The 26,743-nt window shown below is 43.1% G+C and overlaps 1 protein-coding gene across 1 annotated transcript in view; it reads right to left on the bottom strand.

Annotated features, from left to right (window-relative positions):
* Positions 1 to 26,743, bottom strand: part of CSMD2 (CUB and Sushi multiple domains 2) — a 609,437-nt gene that overhangs the window by 95,850 nt on the left and 486,844 nt on the right. The window contains exons 42-46 of the mRNA XM_077150390.1: positions 20,687 to 20,875; positions 11,090 to 11,267; positions 9,488 to 9,633; positions 615 to 695; positions 29 to 142 (exon numbers count right to left, since the gene is read on the bottom strand). Of these exons, the coding sequence (XP_077006505.1) occupies positions 29 to 142; positions 615 to 695; positions 9,488 to 9,633; positions 11,090 to 11,267; positions 20,687 to 20,875 (708 nt within the window). The remainder of the gene's footprint in view (positions 1 to 28; positions 143 to 614; positions 696 to 9,487; positions 9,634 to 11,089; positions 11,268 to 20,686; positions 20,876 to 26,743) is intronic.

The following is a 26,743-nucleotide window of genomic DNA, read 5'->3' as shown; positions in this document are numbered from 1 at the left end:
CAACAAAGACATGAGACAGTGCAATTACCTTCACATATTGGGGGTGGGCCTTCAAACTGCAGGTAAGTTCCAAGTTTGCAAGTCAAGATTTCATTCCCCACCAAGGTAAAGCCAGGGAGGCACCTGTAGCGCACAATGTCACCTGTCAAAGAGACAACCACATGGGAGTGTCTGGAGAAGTCTGGGCAGGGCCTTGAACCTACTTCCAGGGAAGACTATCCATGGCAGGTTGTATTCTATTCAGGGTTAAGTAATTAGCTCAATCCCAATCAAATGATCATTCTTAGACTTGGCTGAGCGTAAGAATGTTTTCCCTTTCCAGGAACTTTTTATACTGTCTTACATGGACTTATATCTCAAAAAAACATTCTGACTTTAACCACAAGAGAAAACTGCCTTACCAGCTCCTCTTTCTAGGTGATGGCTAAAAGGAGGAGTGTTTGCATTTTGGGTGCAAACTCAGTTGAGAGAATATCAACCCTCTTGCAGTGGGTCTATTGTTTCTCTCCAAGGATGGGAGGGAGAGACGAGCCCTTCTGGTTAGCCCCTGCTCCTGTCCAGCCCCTCCCCACTAGCCCAGGGCTCACAGTGCTTGCTAATTTGGCAGGTGGTACCTATGTTGAATTCTTCATTCTCTGTGACGACTTCAGCATTGGGGAGGATGGTTGGAGGAGGGCATTTGGTGAGTGGATAAGCTGAAAAGATAAAAGCAGGCAAGTCAGGGCAAGAACATCATTCTTAAGGCACTTAGTTATTCATTTGTTGAATGAATTTTCTCATTCCTTATTCATTTACAAAACAAGTATTAATGGACACGTATCTGTACACAAACCAAGTTTAGCCAAATACTATTTGCTTATCAGCTGTCATCCCTTTTTGTTTGTTTTGATGCAAAAACCATTAAACCAACAGAAAGGAGGGAGGATCTAAGACACCAGGAAAGGGGAGAGGGGCATTTACCTATATGGCAGGCGCTTTCACTTTCTGTTACCTTTAATTCCCACAATAACTGATCACCCTGCAAGGTATTTTTACTCTGTTTATAAGGAAACCCAAGTTCAGAAAAGTCACACAGGAAGTAAGTGGTATAGTCAGGATTCAAATCTAGACCCCACATTCTTTCTATTATATGTCCTCTAAATACAGTGCGGTGTATGCAAGCTCCTGCTGAAGTCAGCTTGTTTCCCATCAGACTTTTGGCCAAATGCTCTGGGCTTCAGTGGGTTTTCTAAACTGGAATTCATACCTCTGGGCACAGACTGGATGATGCTTGCATGCAGGGTGATGTTTCAGAGTCAGAGTTCAGTGTGGACTCATAATTTAGCTTTCATTCATTGCCTGGTATAGAGTTAAGTACTCTACAAGTATTAGCTGCTACTGTCAATGCTATTGCAATCATTATTTCTTTCTAGAAGCACGTCAACCTCTGCTGTTCTACAAATAACATTATTTTAAAAAAATGTTAATACACTGTTATTAAAGAATACCTTAGCTTTTTCCATGAAAGTATTAGGAAGAAAATTAAACTCACCCATTGCCTTCTCAAAGATAACCACTGCTAATCCTTTACTGCAAGTTCTTGGGATATTTATTCTCTACACATATAAATATTTTTCTCTTATAAAATTTGCCTTTGCTTTATATTTCGCATTGATTCTTGTGGACTATTATATCGCAAGAATTTTCCCAATTAAATATCTTCAAAAATATGATGGGAAATGACTTCACAGGATTTCATCATTTGGATTTATTATAATTTATTTAACAGATACTTTATTATTAACTATGTAGGTTTTTAAAATTTTGCAATTTAAAATAAAATTGTGATGATATTTATATTTATAGAGTGTGTGAGGGTTTTTTCCTTTTTACCAAAAATAAAATTCATGACTTTTTAAAGCACAAGCATCTCCCGCTGAATGCCAGTAATTCATTCCTGGAAATCAGATGTTTGTTACGATGCTAACTGGGAGCCTATTTCCCATTATTTTTTAAATGGGAAAAATTATAATGCCTTGTATTTCAATCCAACCCCCCCCAAATAATTAAAATACAATAAACTGCCTCTCTCTCTCTCTCTCTCTCTCTCTATATATATATATATATATATATATATATGCAAACCATTATATTAAATGTAAAATATTTAAAATATCAGTTTATGATTATCAAACAATTAATTCAGTTGCAATCCATCCGTGGCTCTGTGTGCCATAAAACACACCTTGCATACCTTACTGCAAGCATTAAGCTCAACACATGAATTTTATTATCTTGAGACTTACTGTAAAACACTAGACAAAAATAAGGGTTAAAAAAAAAATGAGGGTTTGATATGAACAACGTAGTGTGGTCAGGACGGTTCACACTGAGCATCATGGTGTGAAACCTCCCGGAGCCTGAAATGTCTAAGATGCCCATCCCACTGGGGGCACTGGGGCTCTTCCCCAAATTTCCACAAAAGATTCTGACATTTTCCCAATTGCAGTTTGAATGTAACTGGAGACTTGTCCTTCACATAGTTTCATTTAAAATGTTGCATTATGTTTTGGGGATTTAACTTAAGAATTTTTCTACAGAAATATCAGCTGAACAATGTTGTGTTGAGAGCTAAGGAAGCCCTATGCAGGGTGAGCATTAAAACTAAGAGGCACTTGGGTGCACTATGGTTCAGGGGTAGAATGCTCACCTTTCATGCTGGAGACCTGGATTTGACTCTCGGACCATGAACCCAAAAATCAAAACAAAACAAAAAACCAAGAGGCACCCTCAGTGTAATCAACCAGCTTTAGCCTTGATTTGCCGTAATCCAGGTAGTCTACATTTGATGCATGCTTCCATTTCACTCTCCAGGAAAACCGTTCCAGTTTATATCCTCAACAGGGAGTGGACAGTTTCTCCAATACTGGGTGCTATCATTTTTCCTTCATCCAATTCATTTAATGATTAGCTATTGAGAGCATACTTTGTGCCAAGTGTTAAGTATAGAAGAGTATACAAACAAACAAAAAGCAAAGTTTTTGCTGTCATAGAATTTAAAGCCCTTTGGGAGAGAGAATAATTTTCGTCAACTTGTTGATAAAAAAAAGGGGGGGCATTTATTTCATTTTAATTGGCATTTGAAATCTGGTAGGTTAACATTTTCCCATATCTTTTAGCATAGAAATAACAGATTATTTGCATTTCTCCTTATAATGATCTCTTCCTGTCCTTTATTTCTTTTGAACAATGTTCAAGATTGGCCTTTGCCTGTTTAATGTATTTTCATTACTCATCATCTTTTTTGTTTTTATTTATGATACTTTTTTTATTTGTAGAGGTATTAAATTTTTATTTTATCAAACTATCAATGTTTACCATTATTGTTTTTTTATTTGATACCTCCCATTCTCAGCCTTAAACTTAGAAGTTTAAAACTTCAAAGACATACTTAACTTTCTAGAAAAAACTAATAAAAAGAAATCGCCACTTTGATACAGTTTAGTTATCTTATATTTTGTGGTTACTAATTTGACTAGGGTGATTTCCCATTACATTACATTTTTTTTTTTAAATTACCGGTTTCTGTTCAATGTAGAAAGTTTATGGGATACTGAAAAGTAGCAAAGCAAAATTCCCCTAAATACCACCGCCTAGGAATAACCATTGTTAGCATTTTGGTGTCTGACTTTCTATCTTTTAGACATCTATCCCCACCGTTTACTGCATTAATGATATCACATCGTGTTCTGGTTTGAATCTATTATGTACCCCAGAAAAGCCATGTTTTAATCCTGATCCAATCTTGTGGGGGCAGCTGTTTTCTTTTAATCCTAATTTAATACTGCAGCACAGAAACTTTTGATAACATTATCTCCATGGAGATGAGACATGCCGATCTTCTGTTTAGATGGAGGTGTAACTCTGTCCATTCCATTGGATTATTGGAATCCTTTAAAAGAGGAAAAATTTTGGAAATATCAGAAACGACAGAGCCAACAGAAACTTCAGAACAGAGCTGACACAGATGCTGACACTTGGAGAACAGAGACATGGATGTTTGGAGATGCTTGGAGCCCAGGAAACGTTGCCGTGAGATGTTAAGCAAGCCAGAACCTGGAGAGAGGCAAGGAGATGGAAGCTAGCCCTGGAGAAGCAAACTGAGGAACCCCCGCAGGAACAGAGGCCGTAAGCAATGGAGCCTATGAGCAAGGGGCCAGCAGATGGCAGCCACATGACTATTCAGCCAAAAGAGGTGTTCTTGACCCATCGGCCTTCCTTGAATTAAGATAACTTTTACTGGATGCCTTAGTTTGGACATTTTCATAGGCTTATAATTGTAAACTTGTAACATATTAAATTTTCATCTTAAAAACCATTCCAATTCTCGTATATAGCATTCCAGCAGCTTATAAACCAACACCCACATTATAGCTACAGAACTCTAGGGAAGGGGTACATTCAAGATTCCATTCATTTTGCCCTCAGCCCCTTGCTCCTTTTGGGGTGAGGCACTGATGTGCTTAATCAGATTCCAGTATACACTGACATGTCAACTGCTTTGTGTTAGCAGCTATCAGCTCAGGAATAGCCATCTGGGCAACTGCACATTGTACTCTTTCTTACTGTTCCTTTCTGGGTACCTTCTTCCAGATGCTGATGGGTATGTTGGATTGGCTTTTTATTTGATGCTTTATAAGACTGATTAGTTTAGATAAAAGATGTATGGTTCATGTGGTTCAGTTCAGCTTACCAGAGGACTCAGCACTCTGCATCTGAGTTTGGGCCTCAAGCTCAGCTAATATTAAAATGTCACCTTGCTTCTTTTGCCATTGTCCCTTGTATATATCTGTTTCTCAAGAACCGCACGAGTAGGAGTGGTTGTGGTCAAGTGTAAGAGCACATAGTTACTGCATCCTCTAGTTATACTATCACCTGACTCCTCACAATCACCTGCTTTTAATAATATAAAATAAGCATTTCCTTAAATCAATGCATTGTATTCAACATGAATTATATTTTACCATATTTTTCCTATATGTATGTATATATATATATATCTCATAACTTACAAATTGATTTGCCTATTTTTTGCATTTAAATTACTTCTAATTTCTCTGTTACAGATAACATTTAAAGGAATATTTTTATATACATATCTTTGCACAATTTCCAGCAGCATTGCTGGATGCTAGATTGTTGTGGTAGGAACCTTTGGATGCAAGTAACACACATCAGTTCAGGCTAGAACAAGCAAAAGAGCCCATCAGGGAATCCAAGAACTTCAAAAAGGTGGAGGACAAGGAACTGAAAGGCTATTTTCCATGTGTCTCAGTAACTCTCTTTCTGCACATAGGATTTTTCTATTACTCAGTCCACTGGAGAGTAGAAAAGCGCCAATTCATGGTACTTGAATTTATATCTTTTCTCTTCAGGGAGACCAGGACAGACAGGTCCAATTACAAGTTCCCAAGAAAGAACATCCAATCACCCCTGCGAGAGTCAGGTCAGGTCAAGCCTGGCTTGGAAGAGTGGAAGGGTCACGACGCACAAACATAGCTGCCAAGTGCCTGTGGGGGAGGGGTGGTTAAGAAGATCATTATGAGATACACACCCTGAAATGTTATACTATAGTTAATCATGCCATGTTACAGCTTTTGATAGGTATCCTCCAATTTGTAAATTAGAATACAAATTGATTTTAATTTAATTACAAATTAAAATCAATTTGTAAGTTTGATATATATATATATATATACACACACACACACACACACACATAAATCTGTCCTAGTTTGCCAGCTGCCGGAATGCAATATACCAGGAACGGAATGACTTTTAAAAGGGGGAATTTAATGAGTTGCTAGTTTACAGTTCTAAGGCCAAGAAAATGTCCCAATTAAAACAAGTCTATAGAAAAGTCCAATCTAAGGCATCCAGGGAAAGATATCTTGGTTCAAGAAGGCCGATGAAATTCAGGGTCTCTCTCTCAAGTGAGAAGGCATGTGGGGACCACAGTAAGGGCTTCTCTCTCAGCTGGAAGGGCACATGGCGAGCAAGGCATCATCTGCTAGCTTTCTCTCCTGGCTTCCTGTTTCATGAAGCTCCCCGGGAGGCGTTTTCCTTCTTCATTTCCAAAGGTCACTGGCTGGTGGACTCTGCTTCGTGGTGCTGCTCTCTCTGAATCTCTTTCTCCAAAATATTTCCTCTTTTATAGGACTCCAATAAACCAATCAAGACCCACCCAAATGGGTGGAGACATGTCATCCCCTAATCCAGTTTAACAACCATTCTTGACTAAAGCACATCATCCAGGGAGATGATCTCATTACAGTTTCAAACATACAGTATTGAATAGAGATTATTCTACCTTTACGAAATGGGATTTATATTAAAATATGGCTTTTCTTAGGGGGCATACTTCCTTTCAAACCAGCACACATACATATAGGAAAAATACGGTAAAAAATAATTCATGCTGAATACAATGCATTGATTTAAGGAAATGCTTATTTTATATTACTCAGTTTTTAAAAAGCACCATGGGCCCATTTCCCTGCATTCCTATAGGATTATCATTTGAAAAAATATATATCACTATATGTTACAATGTTCTCTAATCGAAAATAACTTTTTCCATTTAATGCTTTTCACATCGAACTCTACTTTTTTTCTTTGGTTGTTATAATTGCTGCTTATGTTTGCCCAATATATCACTGCCCATCCTTTTATTTTTAAACTAGTTGAGTTTGTCTCAACTATGTTCCTGGTATAGGAAATATAATTAGATTTTATTTAACTTGATGTAAGAGTCTATTTTTTTTGAAATAAAGAATTGGACTTCAAGAATTAACATTTGGCAGTGCAGGGGTGGCCCAGTGTTAGAAATCTCGACTGAAAGGCCAGAGCCACGGGTTTGATCCCCAGAGCCTGCACATGCCGAAAAATAAAAAAGAAGAACTAGCATTTGACATAATAATCAACCAATTTTATTTTATTGCTTTTCCTACTTTGTATTTTCTGTATCTTTGTTCCAATACAGTTTCCTTTGTTTACTACCTTTTATACATGAATTACGTTTTGCTTGATTCTTTTCTTCTAGTGATTTTGAAGTTTTATAACTTTTTATAAATTTATCAGTGGCTAACAAGATATACTTGAAAACCTTATTTCTCTAATTATCAGCGTCATAAATGGAATATTATTGAATCCACACCTTTGGAAGATAAGGACATACACCTCTTCCATCTACTCAGACACCTATTACTACGAGACTATTATTTTAGTATGTTAAGAATTATTTTTGCATTTGTATTCTGTTTTAAATTCATAGCTTCAATTTTTATTTAGGCTTAAATCTGTGTTTAGTTAGTTGCAATGCTGCTCTTTTTATCTTTTCTTTTCTACAGCTTCTCTATTGATAAAGTGATAAAGAAGTGAGTGAGCATGTTCCAGCCTGAGCTCCTGGCCCTACAAGCCATGGCGACGCCAGTGCTGCAACGAGGCAGTGCTCTACCTGGTTTGCACAGGGAAAACCAGACAGGGAACTCACAAGCACTCACTTTTCAACACCCAGTGTCCTAGTGGTAGAAACAGCCCTCTGGTGAAGATGCAGGAGCACAGTTTTTATCACAACTTAAGAGATGAGAAAAAAAGGGGCCTAATGAGGGGAAACAACTCGTTCAAGGTCAGAGAACAGGTGGCAGAGCTGGGGCTGGAACAAAGGTCTCCTCTACAAGGAGGGACCTCGCCCCTCACTTCTGGCCTCTGTCTCAGAGAGAAAGAGGACTAAACTATACCTCTGGGGAGCTTGGAGGAAGGGACAGAGTGTACTTGGCTGGGCCCCTTGTGGTCTACGACAGTCGACTTGCAGGAGGCAGGTCAGATTTCCTGTCCTGTGGTCAGCTCAGGATGTGGGGTTCTGATCCTAGAGGGAGGCTGGGCAACACCCCCAACCTCTGTGCAGCCTCTGGTGCTAAGTGTGACTAATTCAGAGGTGTTAGCAAACCGATTTTTTCACCTACCCAAGCCATAGCCTCCAATATAGTTTTTCATCAGTAATATATTTGTTTTCCATCTATCCAACTTTGAGGACTAGTTTTTCTATTGGTTCTGAGATCACGAAGGAAGGGAAGAGTTACTTATTGGATGCCTCAAGCCCTGACCTCTGGCCTCTATGGCCAGCACACAGAATCTCAGGTTCACAGCCCCTAATGAAGCAGACCCATGCTCATATACAGCGGTGTTGTAACCTCCCTGGGCTTCTGAAGTCAATGTGTAGGGCACAAGTCACATAGAGCCTTAGATCCCTGGTCCCATTAGTGGGCTGAGAGGGGCGACCAATAAGAGGAGTAGGGGGACTGGGCAAATTGTGAGGGCGGATTCTCATCTCCCACACTGCACTCATCCTGGGGTGTAGGCCCTGTGGGGAACAGCGGGCACAGCTGCCCACTCTTTACATGATATTTCTCTCTGTCTCTTTCTGAGTCTCCATTGCTACTTCTTCTGTGGGCCTAGAGCTGAATGTGTCCATGTTTCTATAATGTGCAAAGAAGGCAGCAGCACCAAATAGTCACACAAGAGCAGATACTGCAGAATTGAAAGATCTGGGTTCTGTTCCCAATTCCTTGCATGTGGTTTGGGGCAAGTCCTTGAGCCTTTCTTGGCCTCTGTTTGCTCATTTGCAGCATAAGGGCAATGATATTTGCCTTAGTACCTTACAGAATTCGTAAAGGTCACATTTTCTCCTTATTAGATAGTTGGAGAAAATGAGGTACAGGTGGGGAAGGAAACTATGCAAGGTCACACAATTGGCCAAAGACAGAGCCAGGAATAAACTCCAGTATTTCCTATTTCCAGTTCAAATATGTGTAATGCTCTGTAAACTGTGAGTATTTAGGATTATTCCACAGACGGGCACAAGCCCATAGAGAACTTCCCTTGAATTTTTCTTTGCAGTACTCACTGTCACAAAAACAAGGAAATTATATCCAGGCTTATAACACTGGATTCTTAGAAAATAGGCAGTTGCTGAGGACAAACCCACCCTGGATCATTCTCACTCTTCCTTCTACTTGAACTCTCTTGGCCTTCATTTGTGCACAAAACAGGGTCCTGCTTGTGAGGTCAGCAGAGGCCCTGGGATCCCTTTGGGGTGGGGAAAACCCCTAGAAGGTACTAAGGGACTAGCTGAGCACAGGTAAATAGATAACTCAGCCAGCGAACTGCCTGTAAACTAGTAGGATGAAGGCAAGGCTGCTCTGAGCTGCTGCCTCTGAACTGGGACTTGGTGCCAAGGATTGTTCTTGGTAGTGCGGAAGAGGAGAAAAACCTTCCATTTAAGGAATTCTGTGCTAGGAGCTTTCATAGGTGCTCAGACATTCAATTCTCCTAACTGAAGAAACTGAGGCTCAGAAGAGATATATAATTCATCCAAAGTCATCCTCTAGTGAATGGGGGAGTCAGGATTGAAGCCCAGCCTTGACTTGAGCGCTCTTTCCATACTGACCAGAGAAGGCTATGGCGAAGATCCCACCCATGGCTGCATCATGGTGGAACTTGAGCAGGACCTGGTTGGATGAGCTGTGCACGGTTTTCTTGGCTGAGCTCCGGGAGAAGACACCAAGCTGTGGAGCCGTCTTCTGTGGCCCATCCCTGTGTGTAGAAAAAAGACATGTTGTATGTTGCCACGGCTGTCTGCTCCACCCACGCCACCAGTGGCTTTAAGGTGTGGGTGGCTGTGACTCTTTCTGTACACAACATTGTCTTTCCCCAAAGCTCTACACAATTCTCTCCAATCTTTCCTGACTCAGTCTCCAAACAGAGATGATGGAGTAGGTAAAGCTCACGCTGACTACTCCTGAATCCACCTGATTTTTCACCAGCCTGCCTCCCCAGTGGGCTCCTGAAGCAACACTCTTGCCCAAGAAGCAGGTGACATGAGGCAGGGCTGAGGAGTTTATAGCATGTCCCTTTAGTTGAGAGTAGCTCTGGGACAGGGCTGGGGAGTAGGTACAGGAAGCTCACGCATCCTTCCTATCAGCCCCATTTTCTTGTTCCCCAAGTAAACAGACATATCCACGTTGCCTTTTCTTTGGGCAAAGGATTTTCTCCACAAAGCCTTATCTAATCCCTTCCTTATCTGAAAACAGAACCTTATCTGTTTTTAGCCATGGCCTGGAATTAAGCTGGAAATTAACCAAGGGAAGTTTGATTTCAATATTCCATCCTGGGAATCTGGGAAAGAGCCTGTTATCTTCTGTTACCCCAGAATGGCAACTTCCAAACAAGGACATTAAAAATGATATCTTTGCTCTATTCAGTGGTTTGGAAAAAACTGTCTAGGAGACTATGTTTACCGACTAACAATTTGTATTCCAATTTTAAGATTAACTCAAGATATTCTAAATATATAACTTAAAACTGAGTTGGCCAATTCAGTAACTACTAGTAACATGGTTATTTTATTTAAACTAATTAAAATTAAATAAAAACTGAAAGTCTCTCCCACCCCACACCACCACCACCAAAAAACCACCATTAAAAAAAATAAAAAATTAAAAAAAGTCAGTTCCTCAGTCACTCTAGCTGCATTTCAAGTGCTCGATAGCCACAGGCTGGCTACCACATTGGACATCCCAAATACGGGACATTTTCTGCATTGCAGAAAGATCTGTGGGACAGCACCTACTCAGAACTTCTCACTAACAGATGACCAGTGGGGCTTCAACAACTTCTACCCCCAAACTCTTTTGTTAGTGTGAGTAGCTTATCTTAGGTAATTGTGGAATTTTGGTTTGGGCTCTAGAAATACTGAGTATGGCGTACATATCCACACCCACTCCCATTCACACACTCATTGGGGCTATTATTGACTCCTAACAGGACCTGGATCTGAAGTTGGGAGACACTGCTTTCTCATCATTCTCCCTTTAAGGAGTCATGAGGACTAATCGAAGCTGAGCACCCATCCCGCATGTCTCTTTGAAATCCAGAGGCTCACAGCCATTTGGAATGATTCAGCTCTTGGTTTTCTGAATAAATAGATGCATAACCAAGTTTAAAGACCAACCGATTCTCCCTTCTAATTGGTTATTGACATGACACCTACCAGATGGTGAGGAAATCTCCAGATGGTTCTGTCTGCAGCAGGGTGGAGTTGAGGCGAATGCCGTGACCAATGGATACTGTGATCAGCCAGACACAGTCCTGGGAGATGGAGTATGGACTGGGGAATCCGGGGGAATACACGGTACCATTGGAAGAGGTGATGTTCCCGCCACAGGGGACTGCCAGGGAGGGAACACAAACACAGGTGAGTGCTGGAGATGAAACCCACCTGAGGATTAGGATAAATGCCTAATGAAGTTCTGGCTCACAGCACAAATCACCTGGTTTTGAGATGAGGTGAGGAGACTGGGCTGAGGATGACTGTGCTTGGCTCTCCCCACCAGTCCCAATGCATCACACCCCTCCTAGCCCCAGGTCTTCACTACAGACGCCTCTCTGTGAGTCTGTCTCAACTATTAACCTCCTTTCTCCTTCTCATGTAAAACACTGCCAAGAAGGAAGGACACACTGAAACTTACCCACCTTCCCTAAGAATGGGGGTCACGGTGGTTAGGATGAAAGTTGCAGTACTTTTGCTGGGAAGAGCTATGAAATTATGAAGGTCTCTTTTTCTCTTTTTGTTTGTTCTTAGAGGGGTACTTTGGGTCTTGACTTAGAGTTGGGGATTCTTGATGGGAGGCTAAGGTTGGGTTCAAATCATGGCTAAATCATTTATTGATCAGAAGACCTGAGACAAGTGGTTTAGTCTCTCTCAGTCTCCATTTGCTAACTTGTAAAATGGGACTAAGAATATCTCCTTTATAGGACTGTGGTGGGAAATTAGGTAAAATCATGTATGCGAAATGTTCATTCCAGTACCTTGTTCTCAGAGGTGGCATTTGCTGCACAGATATGATGCTCTCTCCCTATTTTCCTGACCCTCAAAAGTAACACCCAATTTTAGCCTCACTTTGATCTTGGCTTTAGGCAGAGGGATGAAGAGGCCTTGAAATCGCCATGTTGTGACCCCACTTGGTCACTGGGGAAGAGAATTAATAGGAATTCCAGGCCAAAAAAACAAACAAACCACACAACAAAAACCAAACCCACAAAACAACAACCTTGCTCTGGAATAATGAGTGTGATGGGGCACAAGTAGGCATGGTATGGCGTGATGGGCATCAAGTGGGTATCTGCACGGGGGCAGACCTGACTGAGGAGAAACAATCCCAACTGCCTCCAAGCAGAGGACAAGGGTCCTGTGAACACAAATGTATCCTGACAGTGGTCCACAAGGACACACCATCCCTTCTATGCACTCTGAACATGTACTTGGTGCCAGGCATGAGCTGGGCAGTGGGGAGAACTCTTGTTCTGTTTGATGGCACTTATTGTCCACCAGGCATGCAGCCAAGTACAGCAACATCCAAAACACAGGGTGGAATGTGCCATCATAGCAGGATACCACAGAACATTTCAGGGAGTTCCTCATTTGGTTTTGTGAGGGTAGGGATGGATTCCTTGTAGAGTTCACATTTAGACTCAGACTTAATAACAAAGGCTAAGTAGGCAAGGTAGGAGAGGATAAGATTGTTATATGCAGAAGGAACAGTATGTGCTAAGAACCAAAGGCCAGAGAGCATTCCTGTTCTAGTTTGCTAGCTGCTGGAATGCAACACACCAGAAATGGATTGGCTTTTAATAAAAGGGGATTTATTTTGTTAGTTCTTCAGAGGAAAGGCAGCTAACTTTCCACTGAGGTTCTTTCTTACGTGTAAGGCACAGGATGGTCTCTGCTGGTCTTCTCTCCAGGCCCCTGGGTTCCAATAACTTTCCCCGGGGTGACTTCTTTCTGCATCTCCAAAGGCCTGGGCTGAGCTGCGAGTGCTGAGATGAGGAATGCTGAGCTGCTTAGGCTGTGCTACCTTGCATTCTCTCATTTAAGCACCAGCCAATTAAGTCAAACGTCATTCATTGCAGCAGACACGAGTCCTAGCTGACTGCAGATGTAATTAGCAACAGATGAGGTTCATGTACCATTGGCTTATGTCCACAGCAACAAGACTAGGTATGCTCACCTGGCCAAGTTGATAACTGAATCTAACTCACACATGTCCACCCCTTGTCAACTTGGCAACTTCAAGCATCACCTTAAACAGGTGCAAAAAAATTTTCTTCTTTCTGTGGACCTGTGAATCTCAAAACAAGTTGTCTAGTGCCAAGATGCAAAGGAGGATACTCACAGGATACAGATTTTCATTTCCATAGGGAGAAACTGGAAGAAACACAGATGTAAAACCTGCAGGGCAAGTGCCATGAAATTTCAAAGTCTGAAAGTCATTCATCCTTCGGCTGTAGAAAGTGGCAATCCCACCCTTTCCGAGGGCCTATGCAGTGGCCCGCCTCTTTCCAAATCAACCTCGGGGAACATCGAGGAGACCACCTCTCGGCTCCACTCTCTCCAGGCATCAGGGCCACCCCTGGGCTCTCTGCCATTTCTGGGGCACACGCTCAACCCCTCCATGTGGTGGCAGCCAGGCTCTCCCAGTCCCCCAAGGAGCATGCTCTGCCTTCTCCAAGGCCTGAGTCTGCACAACTCTTCCACTCCCACAAGATGAGAGGCTCATCCTCACCCTTCAGGGTAAACTCACCCTCTCCATGTACTTGGGTGGGTCCACTCTCCTGGCCGAGGTTTCTTGGCTTCAGACCCAAGCTTCTATGGTCCTCACTCTGCAAACTCCAATCTCTCCCTTTTGTGTCCTCCTTTGTCAAGATGGGCTGTGGTTCCATTTACACCAATAGTCTCTTCAAACGCTCCAGGACTTCTTCATCAATCTCTTCACAGTTCCTCCAAAGTCTTCCCCTTAGCCATCCAAAACACCATTCCAACAGATCTGGTATTTGCAAACTGCAGCAGCAGCACCCCACTCCTGGTACCAAATCTGTTCTAGTTTGCTAGCTGCCAGAATGCAACATACCAGAGACAGACTGGCTTTTAATAAAAGGGGATTTATTTTGTTAGTTCTTCAGAGGAAAGGCAGCTAACTTTCCACTGAGGTTCTTTCTTACGTGTAAGGCACAGGATGGTCTCTGCTGGTCTTCTCTCCAGGCCCCTGGGTTCCAATAACTTTCCCCGGGGTGACTTCTTTCTGCATCTCCAAAGGCCTGGGCTGTGCTGCAAGTACTGAGATGAGGAATGCTGAGCTGCTTAGGCTGTGCTACCTTGCATTCTCTCATTTAAACACCAGCCAATTAAGTCAAACGTCACTCATTGCCGCAGACACGCCTCCTAGCTGACTGCAGATGTAATTAGCAACAGATGAGGTTCATGTACCATTGGCTTATGTCCGAAGCAACAAGACTAGGTATGCTCATCTGGCCAAGTTGACAACTGAATCTAACTAACACAATTCCACAATTGGGAAACCAAAGGGGTTTCAGCTTAGCCAGAGCATTAAGTCCACGGATGTAGAGAATATTGGCAGCTAAGCAAGGACTAGGCATATTAAGGGGTTTGGAATTTACCCTAAGGGAAGTGGGGAAGTCTTGCTGGCATCTAAGCAGCGGGTTGTCAGGATCATATTGATGGTTTTGAAGGAACATTCTTGGTACACTGTGAAGAAAGGATTGAGGAGAGTAAGACTGAAGGTTGGGAGACCAGTGAGTTGGCTCATCTATGTAGCAGCCTAGACAATGGTAGAAGCAGTGGATAGGAGAGAAGAGGATGCATTTGAAAGATATTTAGGATGTGGAAGTAATAGGACTCAGTGAATATGGGAGACAAGCAAGAGGGAAGCACTGAAGATGGGCCCAAATTAAGGGTTGAGTAACCAGGCAACTAGTGGTGCCCTTTGCTGATAGATATTTCAGACCTAATGGCAGAAAAATGATGACTTCAGAGTGAATATATTGAGATTTATATGCCTTTGGGTATTCGGCAAAGGTATTTGGTAAACAATCGGATATACAGATATGGAACTCAGGAAAGAGATGAAGTTGCAGATAAAGATGGCATTTGGATACATGAGAGGGGATAAAGGAAGGAAGGTATAGGAAAGAAATTCAAAGAACAACACTTATGAGGAAGAAAAAGGAAGAGATGACCTGACACAGGTAAAGCTAGAGAATGTGATATCAAAGAAACCAAGAGAAGGGAGTTTTTCAAGGAGGGAGAAGGGCTTCTGATTCAAGAAGATAGACTGAGAAAAGCATTGCAGTCTTCTCTCTCCTTTGATGCCATAAAAAGACAAATGAGGAGTAAAAAGGAAATAAAGTCCACCATGAAGAGACTCAGAAGACACCATTAAAAGATCCAAACACATTTCTAAAAGATACAACTTCAGCCTAAGGGACATGAGGAGGGAGCTGATCTGTTCTAAGAAATCCAAGAGAAGCTTTGGACTCAGAAATAAGAGTTGCAACAAGAGTAGGAATGAGTTATGGGGAAGGGAACAGGGATTAAAAAATGTGTGTAGACAGAATAACTGACATTCCCAGATCCTTCCAACACCACCCTCTATAGAAGAGCATCTGGTAGCCAGGGACTTACCCTACCTCACCAAGTAACAAACCAGAAAAACCAACCAAACAAAATCAAAGTATTCACCTTTAGCACTCTCTCTCTTTCTCTATTTTAGATATTTAATATACAACTTTATTCTTTATCATGATTCTAAATAAAAAGAAATTAGAAGGGCAGTAACAAATAAGATTTCATCTTTGAATATTTTGATGTCATTGTAGCAGTCTTGTATTTGAAACACAAGAAGCACATCAAACAGCTAAATACGCAGGTCCAAAAAAATGAAAGTATTTTTTTGAACTGCTATATTCACTCCGAAGCTCATGCATCTCCTTCAACAACCCAAAGATTAAGTACGTGCTCTGCTTAGGTATACAGTTAAGTGGCAAGCAAGCTGCACCACTGCCATCACAGTTTATGGAAGTAGACTTCTGATGCTGGGCTCCAGCTTCGTGAATGAAACGTCTGGCTGGACTAGAACAAAGGCCTCGCATGTGCTCCCTCATATTCCAGCCTCTCTGACCATTAAGTTAGGGTCATACAACTAGTTCTGATCAATGGACTGTGAACAGAAGGGATACGTGCCACTTCTGGTTGAGACAGCTAAGAATCAATGTGTCTCCTCCCTTCCCCTGCAAGAGTACACTTGAGGGTCCCAGCTAGAAGTAGTTAGAAGATGGAGATGGGGTGCCCAATGTGCCTTGGACTTTATGGGAGCGATAAATAAACCTTTATTGTATTAAGCCACCCAGATTTTGAGGATGTAAGAAAAACAAAACATGCAAGAAAAAAACAAAAGCATTGAGTTCAGGAGAAACAAAAAATATATATGAAAAAGTCATGGTTCAAATATGAAGCAAATCGTAAGGTATGACTTTAAGTGACTGATGAAATGTAAGGGAAGTGAATTCAGTTGATCTGATGTCAGAAACACTCTCCTTTAAGCAGTCCAGGATTCACAGCACTGAATCCTCATAAAATGACATGCAATGCTGGCATGTGACTTCGTCCAATCTCAAATAAGGTTTACATCATCATAATAACGTAAACATTGTTATATAGGCGTCTTAGTTTTAGGGTTCAAACTATAGGGAAAACATTGATGACTTAGTAGGAGTTACAGCAAAGAAGGTGAAGGTTAAATTCTCGGTAATTTGAAAGTGTAGCTGGCAGAGGTGTGGGAAGAGATGAGAGAAGATAGAAGAAAGGTTAGGAGCACTAATTAACCTCATTTTTTTTGTAGTCTTTTTAAAAAATTTATTTATTAATTAAAAAAATTAAGAACAAACAAACAAAAACATTAACATATAATTCTGTTCTACATATATATTCATTCTCAATATCATCACATAGTTGCATATTCATCATTTCTTAGAACATTTGCATCAATTCAGAAAAATAAACAAAAAGAAAACAGAAAAAGAAATAAAACAATAACAGAAAAAAAAAGATTATACATACCATACCCCTTACCCCTCACTAGCATTTCAAACTAAATTTATTTTAACATTTGTTCCCCGATTATTTATTTTTATTCCATATGTTCTACTGTTTCTTGACAAGGTAGATAAAAGGAGCATCAGAGACAAGCTTTTCACAATCACAAAGTCACACTGTGACAGCAGTATCATTATTCAGTCATCCTCGAGAAACATAAATTAGCCTCATTTTAAAAGTGGAAAGACCAGAGGTACTGTTGAAGTTCAATGGAACTAGAAATAGAGGTTTCATTGTATTAGTTCAAATGATAAAGATGACAAACACAGAACTGAAAATACTAACATAGATGTTGTACACTTGGAAAAGAGGAGTAGAAGAGAGTGATGTAAAATAAAAACATCATATTTAATCTTAATCTTTTATAACGGGGAGTCAATAGATATTAGTGTTGAAAACCAAGAAGTATAATCCCTACAAAGCAATGAAAATCTGAGTTCAAATAGGACTTGAATAGGCACTTCACAAGAAAGGATTTCAAAAAGGACAAGCACATGAAAAGGTACTCAACATGATTACTCATTGGGAAAATGTAAATAAGAACCATAATAAGACACCACCACATACCCAGGAGAATGACTAAAATGAAAAAGACTGAAAATGCTAAGTGTTGGTGAGGATGTGAGCAAATGCAGCTGTCACACGCTGTCCTCACTGCTGGTAGGAGTGTATATGGATACAATCCCTTTGAAAACTGGCAATATCTACTAAACATATAGGGTTATACCTACCCTATAATGCAGAAATTCTACTCCTGAGTATTTACTAAAGAGAAATGAGTCTACATATAGCTGCCAAAAGACCTGTACAACAATATTCACAGCAGCTTTATTCAAAATAGCCATTAGGAAACAACACAAATGTTCATTGGCAGTGGAACGTATCAGTAAATTATGGTATAGTCATCCATTGGAATACCACATAGCAATAAAAAAGAATGAATGGATACAAGTAACTATATGAATGAATCTCCTAACCATAATGATGGCCCAAAGAAGGCAGACACATTTATGTGATGTTCAAGAATACACAAAACAAATCTATGGTGGTAGAATTTAAAATAGTAGTTACCCATAGGGAAGAATAGTGCCGGGAAAAAGATATGAGGAAGCTTCTGAGATATTGAAAATGTTCAATATCTTGATGTAGGTGGCAGACACACAAACATATAAATATATATATAAAATAATTAGGTTGTAAATTTAATACATATGTACTTCTGAATGCACATTATACTTCAATTTAAAAGATGAAGTTAATTTTTTAAAAAGACAAGAATAGTATCTAGAGTTATGGGCATAACCACAAGAAGAATTAAAAACCGATATAAAAAGAGGGTTTGTCTTTAAGATCCGTTTCATAAAAGATACCTGAGAAGGGAAAAGAGAGACAGTAAGTTATTGATGGGGAAGGTGGGATGAAGGTGGATTGTTTAAAAAAGGGAATTCAAATGTACAAAAAAAGAGAATTTAGAAGGTTTAAAATGCTGATGAAGGACTGAAAAGCAAGGGAGCATTTAAAAGACAGGTGCGAGGGAGGGGGTTAGCTCCAGCTCCCTGAGGGGTCTGAGGAGGAGGAGAGCCACCCTTTCCACTGCGCCCAGAGGGAGCTGGCCTGGCGGGAGGTGGAGGCATTGGTTAAGGTTTCAGAAGAGGGTCGTCTTCACAGGCTGTGTGTAAGGCTTGGTAGTATTTTATTTTCAAATTTGGGTGCCCAGCCTCAGCAGGAGCTCCCCTTACTGCCCCCACCTGTCATCCCCCATGCCAGCTCCCCACTGAGCTTTGTTCTCACCAGATCCTCCGGGGGCAGTTGGGAAAACAGAGGCTCTGAGGAGCAGTGACATTTACTGAGACCAAGGCAGCAGACTACCCCAGACAGGTGGGGACGGCTTTAGTTCACGGTTGCCCTCAGGCCTCTGCCACGGGGCCCTGGCATGGGTGAAGGCAGGCTATGCCCCTCTTTGGCCCAGACTGCAGGGCTCTAAGAATCCATGACAACAGACCCTAGCCCTGCCATCCTCTCACAGCTGCCCCAGGGGTGGGGAAAACTTGTCACTCTCCACTCCTCTCATCTGCTCTGTGACACACAATTGAAACCATCATCCTTAAGGCTGCCCAAGGAGAGAGGACAAAGATGGGAAAACACGCCTTCTTGCCTGCCCTGTAAGAGGGGTCCTTGATCCATGCTTTGCTGGACATTTTGAAGTGGGTAAAAGACACTGCTGGATCCTTGTGCCTCCCCTATCGGTGGCTATAAATCCACCACCCAATCCCCGCTATTCTGGGGGAGACACTTTCCTGCCATCTTGCCTGGAGTCCTTGTTTGGGGCTATGACAATATCATCCTCCTCTTATGTCACTTTATGGGAGTTGCTTTCGACAGTCGTCTCTTCATGGATACCCAGTGGCAGGCACATGATCATTGTCATCCTTTCACAGATGAGCCATTGGAGGGAGAATTTAACATCCTTTCCTCAAATGACCCTAACATCTTAGGGGCACCCCCCGGAACATTCCTAAAGGCAGCTGTGGGAGGTTCTAGCCCTTTGAAAGACATCAGCAAAAAGCTTGTAACATAGTTATGGTCAACCAACAGTTCAAGAAAGATCAACTGGTTATGCACACAGATGGTTCTGGCAATCTGAAAAAATTTAATATTTTTAGAAACTGAGGTCTTATATTCCAACACCAGAACAGCTCAGTTCTGCAAACAAGGTCACTTTTTCTATGGAGAACTGATACTTACTCACTGTCCATGAGCTAGCTGTTGTGCTAGATGCTTTATACAAGCCTTCTATTAAATCCTCCCAGCTCCTGTGAAGTAGGCATGATAAGGCCCATTTTACCAATGAAGAAACTGAAGCTCAGAGAGGTGAACTGTCTTGGCCAATGTCACACAGCCAGGGATGGAACCCAGGACAATCTGATTCCAGCACTGGGACATTTTCTCCAGAGCTAAAGTACCCCAGACAACCTTTCCCTTTTCAAGACAAATTCTAGCTTCTCTTCAGTGGCAAATGCTGGGCCCCAAGAGAGAAAAAGGAAAGAAAATAGAGCTGAGATGTGTAGACCTGAGAGGTGTGTAGAAAGTGGTAGAGGCAGAGCTGACCTCCCATTCCTCTTTGTGGTTAAGGAAGAAGATTCAGGAAAGTGTGACATCTAGCTCCCTCTTACTGCAAACTCAGCTCTCTCCAGGCTGGGAGAGAATATGTGGGAGAGAAAGAATAAGGGGAGGTGGCAAGTGAAGAGTAGAGCAAGAGGTTTCCTAGAAAGAGACTTCATTCCCTTTTTCCTTAGGGACCTCAGCAAACCACTGGGCTTCTACACTCTCATGCAGTTTTCCCTTCCAACCGGGAATGCCTACCTCTTCAGATCTTCCCAAGGGCTGGGTATGTCTTCCCTTTGGCTGTGGCTCCTTAGGGATGGGCCCACATCTCCTCCCAAGGGCTGGCACAGAGCTCTGTCCTCAGTACACTCTTGCCCAGCTAGGCTTGGTCCCATCCATAGGAGAACAGGATGGAGAACATTTGCCTGGACCGTACAGCCTGGGTGATCCCATGGTGCAGGCAGATGGAATGTGGGATTGCTCTAGATCAATCTCTCTAACCCCCTGGGGAAGAATGACCAGGTAGGAACATACCTTCACACCTGGGCAGGGGGTGGTCCCAGTTCCGGTTGGTGCCGTGCTGACATGTGAGGACAGGGTGGCCAATCAGTTGATATCCTGGGAGGCATTCGAAGGTCACTGATTGTCCAACGTTGTAACCAGCTCCCCTCACGATGCCATTGGCAAAGGGTTCTGGGTCTGGGCACTCTTGAAGTTCATAGGCTGGAAATGATCAAGAGACAAGGCGGTTTTATTCTGTTTGGGCATTTTCTCCCCAACCAGAATATAGCAACGGCAGAGAGTTAGCATTGTGGTAAAGTACCAAGACTGGGGCTCAGACAGACTTTTGTCATTCACTAACTTTGGCTTTCAGCAAGTTATTTAACTTCTCTCTGCTTTGATTTTCCTATTTATAAAATGGAGAATTAAGTAGGATAATATTTGCATGGCTTTTTGCAAAGTGCTGACACACACTAAGAGTTCAAAAAATGTTATCTATTATTATTTCTAGGGGAAAAGGAGATTCAAGGAAGACATTGCTAGATAGAACCGATATTTACTGTGCCCCTAGGTTCTTTCATGCTGCTTATCTCATTTAACCATAAAAACAGTGATCAAAATCACAAACATAGAAATGAGTGCAGTAAGGATTTAAGTGGGATCTTTCTGACTCTGAGAAATTAGAACCCATCAGGAAGTACTATACCTTGGTGGGACCTGGCAAGGAGAGAAGTTTCTCTCTGGCTGGCTGAAAGGAATGCCTGACTCTGTCATACAAGACAAATCACTCTGTCAGGAATGCTGCTTCCATGTGAAAGGGCGGACCTGACACCAAAGGAGACAATTTGGTGGAAGTAGCTGAGGATTCTTAAACAGAGAAAGGCTGCTGAGGGATCTGCTGAGTGTGGGCCATACTGCAAAGCATTCAAGTATCTGGGGGCACAGGGCAAAGAACAGCCTTGGTGGCAGAACCAGGTCCGCCCTACACTGGAGATCAGCAGTGGGAACAGATGGAACTTTCCTAGAGTGGAAACTCTCAGTGGGAGTGGTTGAGACCCAGCGAATCTTCCGTGATAGTGGATGCATTGTAATAGCAATAAAAATAACAATGCTCACAAAGCTAACATTTCCCATGCATGCACTCTGTGATGGTGGTGGTTATGCATCCTTCATTCAATATGGTACGGTGAGGTCTCAGAAGGTTTCACTGGGAAGTCATCAGGGATATTGGGTGCTTATAAAAATTGGGAAGCTGTGGTGGGAGCGTCTGAGCTGGCCAGCTCAAGGAGAGATGTGGCCAGGTGAGCACAGGGGTCTGTGTGAATTCAGAGATGAAAACCCGACTGGAAGCGGTGGACCTATCACACAGATAGGCACTTGGGCCGGGCTGGGCCTTTATTAGAAAGAGAAGCCTCAGCGGGAACAAGTGGACCTAAAGCCAGAAGCAGTCTTAACGAGAGTGAGTGGGCGCCTTTTACGGGAGTTGTCTCAAGTGGAAGGAGCTGGGCTTTTCAAAGACAGAAACTCCAGTGACAGCACCTGAATTTCTTTCATATTGAGAGAAATCTCAGTCTGTTCCACTTGAAGATGCTTCAAAGGGAGAGGTTAGGCCTACAGGTCAGAAATAAAACTCAAGAGGAAGAATCGTTAACTTTCCCAAAGAATTCCTTAGTGAGAGGCAGAGGCTGTGTCCCAAAGGGAAGACATGACAGTGGGAAAAGATACAATTTCAAATAGAGTGCCAAGATTTAAAAAAAAATGATAATGCTACCTAATGTCCTGGGACAATTATATGTCTTAGCCATTTTGTTAGGCTCTTTCTAAACATGATTTTCCTGGCAAGGGTTTTTTTTTTTTTTTGTATACTGTATGGCAGGGTCACATTTCATTATTTTTTTCCATGTGAGTATCCCGTTATTGCAGCACTATTTGTTGAATTTTTGTTTGTTTGTTTTTGGGGAAGTACATGGATGAGGAACAGAACCTGGGTCTCCCACATGCAGGTGAGAATTCTACCACTTCATTATATTTTCCATGGGAGTATCCTGTTATTGCAGCACCATCTGTTGAATTTTTGTTTGCTTGCTTTGTCTGTTTGTTTTGGGGGAGGTACATGGACCGGGAATTGAACGCAGGTCCCTCCCATGGCAGGTGAGAATTCTACCACTGAACTACCCTTGCACGTCCCCCCACCTCCTGAGAGGTCTTCATGAAAGAAGTTAAGCCTGTCAGACTGGGAGGAGTCCCTCATGCCACTACTAAATTTTGAAGGAATATTTACCAGAAGGGAAGACTCAGCCTAGGAGGTTTAGTGTCTAGCTGGAAGAATACTGAGAAAGAATAAGGAGCCGGACCGCTTCCAAAGCCAGTAGAGGAACTCCAGAGAGCTGAGCCTGACCGATAGAAACAGCTTTAGTGGGCACAGGTGGCTTTTTCATGAAACCAGGTTTTCCCATGAAGGAAAATCCTGGGGTGAGTAGTTGGAGCTTGTTTCACAAAGTACCTCTCCCCAGGGCAAAGCGGCACTGTCGGATAAGAAGTGATGAATGTGGGCCTATGTGGTAGTTAGATTCAGTTGTCAGCTTGGCCAGGTGAAGGCACCTACTTCTGCTGCTGTGGACATGAGCCAATGGTATGTGAACCTCATCTGTTGCTGATTACATCTGTAGTTGGCTAGGAGGCGTGCCTGCTGCAATGAATGATGTTTGACTTAATTGGCTGATGCTTAAATGAGAGAGAGCAACTTAGCACAGCCCAAGCAGCTCAGCATACCTCATCTCAGCACTCGCAGCTCAGCCCAGGCCTTTGGAGATGCAGAAAGAAGTCACCCCGGGGAAAGTTGTTGGAACCCAGGAGCCTGGAGAGAAGGCCAGCAGAGATCACCCTGTGCCTTCCCACGTAAGAATGAACCTCAGTGGAAAGTTAGCTGCCTTTCCTCTGAAGAACTAACAAAAATAAATCCCCTTTTATTAAAAGCCAATCTGTCTCTGGTGTGTTGCATTCCAGCAGCTAGCAAACTAGAACAGCCTATTAGTGAGGGAGAACTATTTGGGTCTGTCACAGATTAAGAGGCCTCAGAGGAAGGAGGTCTCTGGAATTAGTGGTAAGTTAGGAGAAGTTGAGATTATCAAGAATGGGACACCATAATGGAAGCTGGCTTGTCACAGAGCACAAGTCTGAGGGGGAGCAGGTGACCTGACACCACCTTGTCATGGGGTGGACTTGGCATGGGGTCAGTGGCAGCTCCCCAAAGAGGCATCTGCCTGGAACTGGTGAATGTGGTTTTATTTGGAAAAGGATCTTGAGATGACATCATCCTGGATTAGGATGGGCCCTAAATCTGGTGACAAGGGTCCTTCTAAAAGAAGGCACAGACTGGGGAGAAGGCCATGCGATGATGGAAACAAAGAATGGAGTAATGGACTCATAAGCCAAGAAAGCACTGCCAGTAGCCACGAGACGTGAGAGAGGCAGGGAACGGATTCTCGCTCAGAGCGTCCAGACGGAACCAACGCTGTGGAAGCTTTGATTTCGGACCTGCGGCCTCCAGGGCAGTGAGAGAATAAATTTCTGTTGTTTTCAGCCACCAGCTTGGCAATTTGTTACAGCAGCTTCAGGAAACCAATGCAGGGCTGTTGTTGCACATGGGAAGGCGCGGAGGGAACAGCCAGGCCTGTGACCTGAGGGACGCCTCAGGGGTTATATCTGGGCAATTCGTGAAGGCAAAATTTAAGTGGGAGGAGAAGGGCCCAGGCAGAGTGGAATCCCAGAGGACACAGTCAGCCTCGCGCGCGGGGAAGTTAGCGGGGGCGCTGGGCCTCTGCAGGCACAGTTAGAATCCTGCCCCCAGAGCACACAAACTCAGGGAGAATCCTCAGCAGGGGAAGTGGGCGCCACTCGCTTGTCCAGTGAAGACTCAGTGGGAGTAATGGACTCCCACAGAGAGGAGCGCTAACAGGCGTGTGAACTGGTCACTTCCCGAAGCTTCAGGGATCCCAGGCCCCTTGCGGGGGAAGCCTCTGGAGAAGAACTTCCAAACTTGCTCAGCGCGAGTGGGTCTGAGCCTGAGGCAGCAGTTACGTCTTTACAGGAAGGAGTCAAAGGAGAGGCTGAGCCTGCCACAGAGAGACAGTCTTGACAAGGACGGGGTGGGGGGTTTATCACGCAGGAACTGCAGCAAGAGTGGCTTATCCCATCACACAGCCTCTGTGGGCAGGGCTGTGCCCACCTTAAGGGTGGAGGAAAGCACGGCGCATGGGGTGGACCCGGGAGCAGATGTCTCTGTCACCGCAGTGACATTGTCAATACTTGCGTTTGTCCCCAAGGAGAAGCCCCAGGGACATCACCCAGGCCTTTGATAGGAGATGCCTCGGTGAGAGGCGCCGCGTGTGTCCCAGAGAGGGAGCGTCAGTGCGTGTGTTATGGACTGAATCACATTCCCCACGGAGACATGTTCAAGCCTGCCCCCCACCTATGCATGTGAACTCATTTGCACACATTGCACATAGGAGTTTTGAAGATGTCATTAGTTAAGATGAGGCCAAACAGAACCAGGAAGGTCCCCTAACCCAGTATGACTAGTACCTATAAATGGGGAACAGATGGGGAGAGAGAGGCAGCCACATGGCGGAGGCAGAGGCTGAGTTTTGGGCTGCCTGCGAACTACAGACTTCAGAGCAAGCTTGGTCCTGCTGACACCTGGAGCTTGGACTCCTAGCCTCCAAGGCTGAAGCAATAAATTCCTGTGGTTTAAGCCAAATAGTCTGAGGCACTCTGTCATAGCAGCCTGGGAAAAGTAAGGCAGCATGAGAGCCTCGATTCCTACTGAGGCTTTCCCTGAGGTGACAAGATCTTCAGAGACTGGCCCAAGCACTCTGAGGAGACCACCCTTTCGTAACTGCTCCAAATGCATCCACCGGGCGGGAGAACATTCGAAGGCTTTCCCTAGACGACAGGCCCAATGCTCAGTCACTGTTCTCTGTCAGTAACTATTCTCTGTCTGAGACACATTGCTTCTGCAGTGAAAAAAATAAATCTCAGAACATTATAATATGTAGAAAAACAACCAAAAAACTTATAAAACATTGCATATTTTCCACAGGTACATAAAACGTATGTAGGCTGATGCGTGGAAGATTGGGGAAAGATCACCCCAAAATAACAGTGGTCATTTCCAGGGGATAATCCTGGATTTGGAGGTGGCAGACAAAAAGAGCTTTCACCTTACCTGCAATGTTTTAATTCTTTTCTTTTCTTTTTTTTTTTAACAAGATGAATATATAGTGAATTTTCTGTGTAACTAAAAGTTAGCACTAAAAAATTGCAAAATAGTATTTATAGTATGATCCAATTTTGGTTAAAATACTAAAATACATGTTCAGGAAAAAAAAAGGGAAATAGACACCAAATTTGAGAAAATGTTGACTTTTTATGAGGTGCTAACAAAACCATCTATAAGACTAACTTTCTTTTATAAGCATATGTGTGTATTGGGAACACAATAAACCACACACACACAAAATCAGCGAAAGAATCTGGGAAATAGTTCAGTCAGTCACACCGGGGAGGGATCAGGGTAAGAAGCTGGCTTCTCCAGGGCCGCCCTGCACAGTGCACAGGTCGTGCACAATTTTCACAACCTCAGATGATGGCCCGTCACACGGAGGGAAGCCTGAGTTGGAGGTGATGGGGGTGTTGCCAGGGAAACTGTGGAGGAGGAGTGGTGCCTGTCATTCATCTCAGTAAGTCTCAGAAAAGTCGCAGTAAGCTTGCTTGGGTCTCACATAAGAAAACCCTCAGCAGGAGCAAATGGACCTGACTCATCGTGCAAGCCTCAGTGGGTGCTCCAGGGACTGCTACTGGAATGCTCCGTCATAGTAGGAGCCGTGCTGAGCCTAACTGGGCCTGACAGTCAGGGGAAGAACCAGAGTGCATAATTAAGCTGGATCAAGGCTGAGGGGAAGGGGCTGGTGGGGCACCCAGGGGTTGCCTGAGAGGGAACAGATGGGCCCCTTGCCCAGGGAAAGCTGTTGGCGGTCTGATGTCTACAGAGGTGGAGTACCAGAGGGCACTGTTGGGCCTGCCACCTTG

This window comes from Tamandua tetradactyla, chromosome 2 (assembly GCF_023851605.1).
Source record: "Tamandua tetradactyla isolate mTamTet1 chromosome 2, mTamTet1.pri, whole genome shotgun sequence".
Classification (NCBI taxonomy): Eukaryota; Metazoa; Chordata; class Mammalia; order Pilosa; family Myrmecophagidae; genus Tamandua; species Tamandua tetradactyla.
This window is presented reverse-complemented; position numbering and strand designations above follow the sequence as displayed.